Here is a 12,076-nt window from a genome sequence, read left to right as displayed (position 1 = left end):
TTGCGACAATAGGTTTTTGAGGTTTCATGGAATAATTTTTGAAGTGGTGCTTCCAGAATTCGATGTTTGTCATTTAACTACCAAATCTATTTTTCATGCTTGTGAAAGAGAGAAATATATGTGTGTGGTTTTGTCAAATACATTTCCCTTTATATTTGTGAGCTCCTGAAATTCATCATTAATATAAAGCATTCCTCAGGCCAACACAATTTCAACACTAGGACCAATGAGATATTTTGCAGGCCAGCAGAATTCGTTTCTTTCAGATTGTTGATTTCTTCCAGACAGTTGCTTTTCTGAATTTGACATTAAATTGATTTTTCATAATATAACTTCTTAATTTAGGTATCATAATGATCTTATGGTTGTTTCTAAAAAGGCCTTAGTTTATAGATACATACTCAAATAATGTACAAGTGAAATTATATGATGTCTGGGATTTGCTTCAAAACATTCTGGAATGAGGAAGGGGGCATTGAGGGACAGAGAGGAAATCATATAGGCCCTGAATTGACCATTGTTAAAACTGGGTAATAGGGATATATTATTTATTCTTTTTGGGGGGGTACATTTCTGAAAATGTTTATTATTTTAAAATCATCTTTTTTTTTTTGCCTGCTTCCACCTGTTTTTCCCTGTCCCCTATCCCTCTAAGTCACATGATCTGTAAGCATCCACGCGTAATGTTCCTTCTCCTTCTTCAACACCTGACATTGTGTCCTCCAGGTACTGTTTTTTCTTACTTCAGTTACCTCAGTTAGATGCTGTTGTCCTGCCCTTTTCTCGGATCTCTATCAAAGTATGTATCATGCTTCACTATTGTTGTTTAATCCACATCTAAACCTAAATTTCTTTCGTGGAGGGGTATTATCTTGCTTATATGGTATGGTTAAGATTGGCCACTAAAGGAAGTGAGTCCTGAAAAATCATTTGCTGAATGAAATGCACACATGTACACACAAACAAGAAAGTTACTTTTGCTTCAGATTACTCCATCTGTTTTCTGTGTGCAAGTAATATCCACTGGGGAGAAGGCCATCAGTGACCTTTGCGCCTCCATCAATGACTTTATATCTTCAATAAGTCAAGCATGTTGTGATTTCTTTGCTACCTCATATTTTACTAAATTCACTGAGAATAAGTATGAATAATAAGATAAAGGGGGAAAAGGAAGTCAGTATAAAAAGATAAGTATCAAATTGGCGACTTTACAGCTCTTTTCTTTGATGATTACTTTTGATTGGTGTTTACGTCTTTACCTTAAAGCTGACTTTATAAATGCCAGATGGTTACAGTCAGACTGGGATTTAAAGACAAAAAAAAGCAAGCTGTTATAATGCTAGGCACACCCAATTTTCCATCAGCACAAACAACATATTGACCTCTGATATTTTTTATCAGTAGCTGAGATTATTTTCAACAAGAAACTAAACTTTTTTTTTTTTTTTTTTTACCATTGAGAAGGAGACTTAGCTACTTTCAGAGTATTTGAAAAACTTAGAAAAAGTCCATATGCCATTCTTAACTGTAGTTTAGTAAGTAGATTCCCACATTCCGCATGAAATCATTATTATCGTAGGACAGAGAGATTCAGAGATGTAACCTGCTCTCATCCTAAAGGTTGTAAAAGGAAAATGATAATATTATTTAAAACTTCAAGAGCAAAAAATGTGAGATCTATTTTATTGTTTTTTAAGGAGGGGGAATGTCATGCCTCTAGAGGAAATAATCAAGTTTAGCAGTTGAAAATTTAAAGCAAACAAACAAAAGGCATGAAATCTGCCTAGAGGGCCATATACTACTAAACTTGTTTACACTACTGTATAGAAAATGAGAAAAATTTGAATTGAAAGATGATGTAACTAGAGAAACCAATGGGGACTTTATGGTGGGAAGTGTGTTTTTGCTTTAGGAAGAAAGTTGTGTTCATTTCCAAATTATACCCATATTTTATTTATGTCTTCTTTTCTTCTTCGGTCATTGGTGATAGTATTAATATGTTTATCAATATGTGTACAATTTGAAATACAAAAGCATGGGGAAAAAGCATCTGATACAGTACATTGTGTTATTTTATTCTTCATTATTAATATTAGATTTGGGCCCTTATCTGTACTTTTATCTTTTAACAGTTTCCTATCAGAGTCAGATATTGTCACTTTTCTCTTGAACTCTTCAAATGCTATTCGTGGAAATCACATTAGGCCTTCCTTGATCATCTGTTTAAAATTGCAGCTTGCCTCTGCTGCTCTAGATCCCCTTTAGTGTGTTCAGTTTCCATTGCCCCATCTTGTACATAAAGTATCATTGATGTATTATTGATTGTATTAATTGCTTACTGTCTCCCCTTACATAAGACTGTGCATTAGCCTTTAATTTGTTGTATAACGTATGCCAAGTATCTAGAAAGGCATTTGTCATGTATCAGGTACTCAACTAATATTGGCTGATAAATTAATTAATTATATAATGAATTTGTAATAATAATAATAATAGCTAGAAATTTTAAGTACTTACTATGTACCAAGCACTGTTCTAATTACTACATATGCATAAGTTCATTTAACCTTCAAAACACCCCTATAAATAAGTGCTATTATAATCCCCATTATACACATGAGGAAACTGAAGCACATAGAAGTTAAACAACTTGATAGTTCCTGGCTGATTAGTTATATGGCTAATGGTTAAATGGTTAAAAAGTGGCAGAGTCCAGATACCAACATAGGTAGTTCTGTGCCCAGGACATGATCTTATTTTTATACTAAACAGCCTTTGGTTTTTAGATATAGCCTTACAGGAGAAAAATGTATGTAGTTTCATAATAAATAAATAATTAATGTCTTAACACATCTGAAAGATTATGCCCCACATGCCTTGAAAATAATGGCTTACTAAATAAAGCTTCAGAGTTAAAAGACAGTGAGGGTATGTTTATTTTTTTCTGCAGGCTAGCTGTAAAGCATCCCTTTCTTACCATCCTCTTTTTTTTTTTTTTTTAACTTATTTTTGGGACAGAGAGAGACAGAGCATGAACGGGGGAGGGTCAGAGAGAGAGGGAGACACAGAATCGGAAACAGGCTCCAGGCTCCGAGCCATCAGCCCAGAACCTGATGCAGGGCTCGAACTCACGGACCGCGAGATCGTGACCTGGCTGAAGTCGGACGCTTAACCGACTGCGCCACCCAGGCGCCCCTCTTACCATCCTCTTGACAACTACCACCTTGATTTGACTTTTGAAAGTCACCAACTTCTCAAGGTGTCAGTTTCCTCATTCTAAAATGTGGGTTGGGGCTATAAGCTATCAAATATCTTTCTCCCTCCAAATTCTGTGGTTCTAAAAATGTATTTCTGTGCTCTGATGTACAAGTAAAGTATTGACAGTAGAAAAAAAAAAGCTTTTCTCTTCTACCTAATGCTAGTCAAGCCTTTCCTATATTTGAAATTGGTAGAAATTGAACAGGATTCCTCAATAAAATAGAAATTAGATGAAAGCTGAAAAAGAGATGGAAAATAAAACATTAATGGCTTTTCCAGAATCCATAAGCTACCCAACAATTTCCCTATTGCCATTGTTTTCCTTGACTCTTTAGCAATAAATCATGAAGCTTTTTTTTCTCTCTCCCTTTTAATTCTTTTATGAAACCTATCATTCAGTATTGTTTATTCCTTTGGTAAATACTTTGTAGGAACTTACGGTAAAATGACAGGTGAATAGCAGCACCAGGAAACTCCTCTAAATTGCATTAATCCTATAATATAAATGTGTGAAATTTAAATCCCATGGCACAAAATAATTAAGTAAAAGGGTATATAGATAAATCTTAACCTGGGAATATATTTCATATAAGAAACAAAGATCACAGAAAATAACTAAGCTTGGTTATCAGTGTATCTACCTTGAAGGAACTAGAAGATCAAAGTCAATAACTAATAAATCCAACAATAGCCATCAAAAAAGTTCAATGAAAGTTATTAAGAAAATTTCAAAATTTCATTTAAGTGGGGAAAATAGAATGATTAAACAATGAAATATTATTATAACCAAAATACAAACATTTTCAAAAATTATCTTATTCCAACTTACTTAAAGACAATTCAAACAATGGAGATCAATTTGGAGATCAAAAATGGAGATCCATTTAAAAGAAAGTGAAGACAAAATATTTTAAAAGTTTATCCTCCAAATTAAAGAATTAGTGCAATTCTAATCAAAATCTCAATATGATTCTTTGAGTTTAAAATCCAAAAAAATAAAATAAAATAAAATTCAGGAGAAAAAAAGTAAACAAATCTATATCTTTTTAATTTGGAAAAGTAAGGGAAAAATTGGAGCAGTGGTTTCACACTTGGATATATAAAGCTTCTGTTACAAGAACAAGACAAGTCTAGTGTAAGACAGTAGAGCATGGTAAAGAAAGTGATAAATGAGAAGGCAGGTATATTCCCTGTCTAAAATATTTTAGTCAAATCTTTAAAACCAGTATGCATTTGCCTTGCTTTTTATCTTCCTATGCTCTTTTGAATTGATCACATTTTTATTTTATTTTATTATTACTATTTTTTAAATTTATATCCAAGTTAGCATATAGTGCAATAATGATTTCAGGAGTAGATTCCAGTGATTCATCCCCATATACAACACCCAGTGCTCATCCCAACAAGTGTCTTCCTTAATGCCCCATTGCCCATTTAGCCCATCCCCCATCCGCAACCCCTCCAACAACCCTCAATTTGTTCTCTATACTGAAGAGCCTTTTATGTTTTGTCCCCTCCCTGTTTTTATATTATTTTTGCTTCCCTTCCATTATGTTCATCTGTTTTATATCCTAAATTCCACATATTAGTGAAGTCATATGATATTTGTCTTTCTCTGACTAATTTTGCTTAGCATAATACCTTCTAGTTCCATCCATGTAGTTGCAAATGGCAAGATTTCATTCTTTTTTGATCGCTGAGTAATACTCCATTGTTTGTGTGTGTGTGTGTGTGTGTGTGTGTGTGTGTGTGTGTCTTTATCCATTCATCTGTCAATGGATGTTTAGGCCCTTTACATACTTTGGCTATTGTTGATACTGCTGCTATAAACATTGGGGTGCATGTGCCCCTTCAAAACAGCACAACTGTATCCCTTGGATAAATACCTACTAGTTCAATTTCTGGGTCGTAGGGTAGTTCTAGTTTTAATTTTTTGAGGAACCTCCACACTTCTTAGCAGAGTGGCTGCACCAGTTTGCATTCCCACCAGCAGTGCAAAAGTGATCCTCTTTCTCTGCATCCTCTCCGACATCTGTTGTTGCCTGAGTTGTTGATGTTAGCCATTCTGACAGGTGGGAGGTGGTATCTCATTGTGGTTTTGATTTGTATTTCCCTGATGATGAGTGATGTTGAGCATTTTTTCATGTGCAGTTGGCCATCTGGATGTCTTCTTTGGCAAGCATCTATTCATGCCTTTTGCCCATTTCTTCGCTGGATTATTTGTTTTTTGGGTGTTGAGTTTGAGAAGTTCTTTATAGATTTTGGATACTAACCCTTTATCTGATATGTCATTTGCAAATATCTTCTCCCATTCATTTAGTTGCCTTTTAGTTTTGCTGATTGTTTCTTTCACCTTGCAGAAGCTTTTTATTTGATGAGGTCCCAATAGTTCATTTTTTCCTTTTGTTTCCCTTGCCTCTGGAGACCTGTTGAGTAAGAAGTTGATGCGACTGAAGTCAAAGAGGTTTTTGCCTGCTTTCTCCTCTAGGATTTTGATGACTCCCTGTCTTATGTTTAGGCTCTTCAGCCCGTTTTCCATTTTCAGTTTATTTTTGTGAATAGTGTAAGTAAGTGGTCCAGGTTCAATCTTTTGTATATCACTGTCCAGTTTTCCCAACACCATTTGCTGAAGAGACTGTCTTTATTCCATTGGATATTCTTTCCTGCTTTGTCAAAGATTAGTTGGCCATACATTTTGGGTCCATTTCTGAGTTCTCTATTCTGTTCCATTAATTTAAGTATCTGTTTTTGTGCCAGTATCATATTGTCTTAATGATTAAAGTTTTGTAATACATTCTGAAGTCTGGAATTGTGACGCCTCCAGCTTTGGTTTTCTTTTTCAGGATTGCTTTGACTATTTGGGTTTTTTTCTGGCTCCATAAAAATTTTATCATTGTTTGTTCTAGCTCTTTGAAGAATGCTGGTGTTATTTTGATATGTAGATTGCTTTGGGTAGTATTGACATTTTAACAAAATTTCTTCTTCCAATCCATGAACATGGAGTATTTTTTTCACTTTTTATATCTTTTTCAGTTTCTTTCATAAGCTTTCTATAGTTTTCAGTGTATAGATTTTTCACCTCTTTGGTTAGATTTATTCCTAGGTATTTTATGCTTTTTGGTATAAGTGTAAATGGGATCGATTCCTTGATTTCTCTTTCTGCTGCTTCATTATTGGTGTATAGAAATGCAACCGATTTCTGTGCTTTGATTTTATGTCCTACAACTTAGTTGAATTCATGGAACAGTTCTAGCAGTTTTTTGGGTTTTTTTGCTTTTTTTTTTTTGGTGGAATCTTTTGGGCTTTCCATGTAGAGTATCATGTTGTCTGCAAGGAGTGAAAGTTTGACTTCCTCCTTGCTGATTTGGATGCCTTTTATTTCATTTTGTTGTCTAATTGCTGAGGCTAAGACTTCCAATACCATGTTGGATAACAGTAGTGAAAGTGGACATCCCTGTTGTGTTCCTGACCTTAGGGGAAAATCTCTCAGTTTTTCCCCATTGAGGATGATATTAGCGGTAGGTCTTTCATGTAAGGCTTTTGTGATCCTTTTATCTCTACTTTCTTGAGTTTGTTTTTGTTTTGTTTTTTTTTAATCAATAAAGGATGCTGTATTTTTCAAATGCTTTCTATGCATCTATTGAGAGGATCATGTGGTTCTTGTCCTTTATTTTATTAATGTGATGTATCATGTTGATTGATTTGCAGATATTTAACCAGTCCTTCATTCCAGGTATAAATCCCACTTGATCGTGGTGAATAATTATTTTGTGTATTGTTGGATCCAGTTGACTAGTTGAGAATTTTTACATCCGTGTTCATCAGGGAAATTGGTCTGCAGTTTTCCTTTTGGTGGGGTCCTTGTCTGGTTTTGGAATCAAGGTAATGCTGGCCTCATAAATTGAGCTTGGAAGTTTTCTTTCTATTTCTATTTTTTTGGAACAGCTTCAAAAGAATAGGTGTTAACTCTTCTTTAAATGTTTGATAGCATTCCTCTGGAAAGCTGTCCAGCTCTGGACTCTTGTTTTTTAGGAGATTTTTGGTTTTCACATTTTTGGTTGACTATTCTTTGCCATAATGTCTAGGAGGAAGATACATGGAAGTTAGTTATTGTTTTAACCACAGTTTATTATTATTATTATTTTTTTTTACAGTAATTCTTAATGAGGGGATAGATCTTTGATAGTCATTGGGTTGTTTGTTTTTTACAAACTGTAACTCCTCATGTTGTGCAATGCTGTCCCTGATGAGAAGTAATTACCTCCCTGAGAGTCATTGCCTTAGTTAAGCACAGATTAGAATAGGTTTTATAACTTTTTATGTATATTTGTGGAGACAAATGCATGAGTATCATTGATCTAAAGTGAAGCAGAAATCTTTCTTTCAGTATTTGGTTTATGTAGTTAATCAACAGCAACCTCCAAAATTTCTGGATTTTATTCTATGGATCAGAAATCTCAATCACCAAATTGAAGTCTATTGCTGCCTTTCTGCCATTCCTCTAAGGCTGAGAGACCCTGTCAATTCCTGCCACTGTGGCTCTTCCCGCCACAACTCAGCCACAGTTTGCTAGAGTTCTCATTGGAGAGAGAATGGAAATTACGGCAAACCAAGTTCAGGACTTGACTGTCAATATCCTCATCCCACTCTGCTGCCTCTTTGATATTCCAACCCCCTTAGGGATATACACAGTGAGATCTCGTGCTACCTGAAGTATCCCTGTTGAGCGCTCTTGAAGTTACATGCTTATCCCAAGAACAGAGGCAAATGTGACATTTAAAGGGACTTTTTACTTCAAACTGAATGCAGGGGTGACAGTTGCACAAGCAGTTACTTGTCAGAGTTTAATCACTAAAATCTATAGACTTTTTCCCCAGGTTTAGTATACTGAGACCTTCTTTGAGAAAAATATTCTGATTTACTTGAAAACACTTCAGATTTAGAGTCAAAATACTACTGGCCTTGCAATTTACTAGCTGTGTGTGCTTGAGCAAGTTACTCCATTTCCTCTGCTTGTTCCTTTGATTTTAAAATATGAATATATTGACATAATACCTACCTTTAATTCCCATAGTGACATGGTTGCATAAATGGAGATGATGTCTGTGTGAATGCATGATACTTATTATATGTGGTGAAAGTCATGTTCCTTGCTTAGACATGAAATCAATATTATTTTATATGCTGAGATTATCTTGAATCAACATAATGTAAAAGATGCTTATTTTTATTTGCATGATCAATAAAGTTTCAAACGAGTTCATTTGTAATGACACAGGACCTTAAAAATAAAAAGTGATTTTGCGATCAAGTGTGCAAATAAGGTAAACATTAAGCATTTTTATAATTAAGATAATGTGAAGTTTTTAATAAGCTGTATTACACATGGACTGCTAACAGTGCACAGTCACTGTCTTACTTCTTTTATAACAGTGCCTTTAGTGTTCCACTGAAACATGGCCAGTGAATGTACAATATTCTTAGTTACTATTATGAGGGGCTCTGTATATTACGTCTCCACTGTGTCTGCCGTTAGCTAGAAAAATGCTGGGAGGAACAGCAGCTTCTATCAACAGGGAGCCATATTAATTATTTGAAATGTGCCTCATAAGAGGAATCAGCAGAGTTTATTACAAGTCGAATATTACTTGAAACGGGAAGGTTACCCTAACTGTTATCATAATCTATGTATCATTAACTTTCCTTGTTTAGGAAAAGAGATTAACAACCCTGTAAATGGCTATAGTAAATGTGTAAAATATAACTGCATATTCCCATTGTAGAAGGAAAGTGGTGGGTCTTCCACTCATACCCAAACCTTTTTTAGAAATAGCTTTAAAAAGTAGCTTTAGCAATTGGACTGACTCTGTGATGGTGCTTTCTTACCTCACGATTCTAATTGCTTACAGAATCATCAGTATGCAACGAGTAGCTACTTTGAACATTAGAAAAATTTTTAGTTTTTAAGCTAGCAATTTTTTCTTTTTTTTTTAATTTTTTTTCAACGTTTTTTATTTATTTTTGGGACAGAGAGAGACAGAGCATGAACGGGGGAGGGGCAGAGAGAGAGGGAGACACAGAATCGGAAACAGGCTCCAGGCTCCAAGCCATCAGCCCAGAGCCTGACGCGGGGCTCGAACTCACAGACTGCGAGATCGTGACCTGGCTGAAGTCGTACGCCTAACCGACTGCGCCACCCAGGCGCCCCAAAGCTAGCAATTTTTTCAATCAGCATCTTGGCCTTCAAATCAACACCTTAACTCGTAAGACAGAAAGTATATTACAAATATGTTTGTGAGCTGGCAGAATGTTTTACAAGGAATAGAAAATGAATTCATCTGCCTACTTTTTTTTTAAACATTTATTTATTACTTTTGAGAGACAGAAAGAGACAGAGCACAAGGAGAGGTGGGGCAGAGAGAGAGGAAGATACAGCGGTAGGCTCCAGGGTCTGAGCTGTCAACAACAGAGCTGGACATGGGGCTCGAACCCACAAAATGTGAGATCATGACCTGAGCCGAAGTTGTATGCTCAACCGATTGAACAACCCAGGCTCCACGATCTGCCTACTTTTTTATATCATGGCTAATTATTGTTTTTTTCCAAAAAATACCCTTAGCACAAAGGGGTACTTTTCTTCAAATAACAGAAGTAAATTATAAAAAAATAAAATACAAATTAACTAGTTATAAAGTTATCTAAGTAAGTGCTATCGGAGTGTTGTTTGACATTGATGCCAGTCTGAAGACTGTATATTACTGGTCTGCAATGAAATAAGTGAGTAAATTGAGAATAAGTCTTTAGAAACAGGGCAAATTGACAGATTACGTATTGTCTGTTTAATAGCAATAAAAAATGTGGACTTGTTTTTTCATGTCTTTTTTCCTTCCATTTTATTATTTTTTTGTAAATCATTTATGTTGTATTTTTAAAAGTGTCATTCCACAATGGGTCTGTAATCCAATAATAGGAAACAAATGGTAGTTTAAGAAGGACTGATATGGGGCGCCTGGGTGGCTCAGTTGGTTGGGTGGCCGACTACGGCTCAGGTCATGATCTCCCGGTCCGTGAGTTCGAGCCCCGCGTCAGGCTCTGTGCTGACCGCTCAGAGCCTGGAGCCTGTTTCGGATTCTGTGTCTCCCTGTCTCTCTGACCCTACCCTGTTCATGCTTTGTCTCTCTCTGTCTCAAAAATAAATAAATGTTTAAAAAAAAAAAAAAGGAAGGACTGATGTGATTGGTTGGTGTTTGGATGATGCATAATGCTCCTGTGTTTGAATAGATCTGTCGACACAGTTTGATGACAGTTAATTCAGTGTGAAGAAAGATAATGTGATATCACACAAATCAAATATACATATGTATAAAGGCGTAACTTCAATGTCTTCTTAATATTTATTTTTGGGTCAACAGGGCAGGCACATCATGGGCAGGTGTCATACATCTCTCCTCCAATTCACCTGGACTCTGAGCTAGAAAGACCCCCTGTGAGAGGTGAGTTGTTTATTATTATTATTACTATTACTATGGTTATTATTATTTAAAGAAAAAGAAACTATTTGTTATTTTGATGGAGACAATTAAATTATAGATAGTTATAAATATGTATTTTGCAATACAGTACCTGTTTAAAAAGCGGGGGGGGGGGGATTGTATATAAAGAATTTGAGAACAGAAAGAGCAAATCTTATTCATAAACTAAAGTATGAAATACCGTTCTGAGAAATATTCATAAAACAAAATAAGAAATAGAGCTACATTGTGATTCAACTAGTGGAGGGCTAGTTGAAAACTAACCTAGATTTAGATATCACCAGATAACCATTACTTTTTTTTTTTTTTACTAAAACTTCTACTTGTTTTAAAAGAAATTAAGATGCCTTAAACTAAGTCATATTGACATTTATTTCCTTGCAACATATTTTATATTTTATTAAGTTGTAAAAAATCATTATGGGGGCGCCTGGGTGGCTCAGTCGGTTAAGCGTCCGACTTCGGCTCAGGTCATGATCTCACGGTCCGTGAGTTCGAGCCCCGCGTTGGGCTCTGTGCTGACAGCTCAGAGCCTGGAACCTGCTTCCGATTCTGTGTCTCCCTCTCTCTCTGCCCCTCCCCTGTTCATGCTCTGTCTCTGTCTCAAAATTAAATAAATGTTAAAAAAATTTTTTTTAAAAACATTATGGCATTAATATGATAATTTAGTTTTTAAAATATATGTTAAAATTACATTTTTTAAATTGATACCATCAGTTTAAAGATTTTTAAAAATGACCAGCCATACAAAATAAAAATTAAAAGTAACATTTGTTTTCCCACATCTAAATACAGAATTTTTATACTTTTAAATAAATATTATTATTTTCAAAATGTATTATAATGTTCAAAGTTGATGAAATTGATAGACTTTTTTTATAAATACCAAATATTCTAAGGTTAATTTGTTTTTTCAGATTTAAGTGATTCAGGATATTTTCTTATACCTTCAACAGTATCAATCACTTGATACAATAAAAGTCATTAGGTCTGCCTTTTATGAGCAAGTTTTCTATACATGTTTTTTCCTCTGCCAGGAATCTCTTACCTTTTCTTTTCTGCCCAGTTAGTTTCTGCCAGTGTTTGAAGGCTCTGCTTTATCTTCAGTTCCTCTGTAAAGGCTTCCTTGGCTATGCACTAGGGAGAAGGGAGTGTATCTGTTCTCTGAATATCCCCTGTGCTTGCCTCAGTTATTACATTTAAGACATCCGTGTCTTATTTTTCAGCATGCATATTTCCCTTTCTCTTCTGTAAGGTCCTCAAGGACAAAACATGTCATAATTATT

The 12,076-nt window shown here is 35.1% G+C and overlaps 1 protein-coding gene across 33 annotated transcripts in view; it reads left to right on the top strand.

The window, feature by feature from the left end:
- The window catches only part of ADGRL3 (adhesion G protein-coupled receptor L3), an 829,205-nt gene that overhangs the window by 578,474 nt on the left and 238,655 nt on the right, over positions 1 to 12,076 (top strand). For all 33 annotated transcript variants that reach the window (XM_058722441.1, XM_058722432.1, XM_058722430.1 and 30 more), the window contains one exon: positions 10,671 to 10,751. In XM_058722441.1, the coding sequence (XP_058578424.1) occupies positions 10,671 to 10,751 (81 nt within the window). The remainder of the gene's footprint in view (positions 1 to 10,670; positions 10,752 to 12,076) is intronic.

This window comes from Neofelis nebulosa, chromosome 3 (genome assembly GCF_028018385.1).
Source record: "Neofelis nebulosa isolate mNeoNeb1 chromosome 3, mNeoNeb1.pri, whole genome shotgun sequence".
Taxonomy (NCBI): domain Eukaryota; kingdom Metazoa; phylum Chordata; class Mammalia; order Carnivora; family Felidae; genus Neofelis; species Neofelis nebulosa.
Note: the sequence above shows the minus strand (reverse complement) of the source record. Positions and strands in the feature narration are given on the sequence as shown.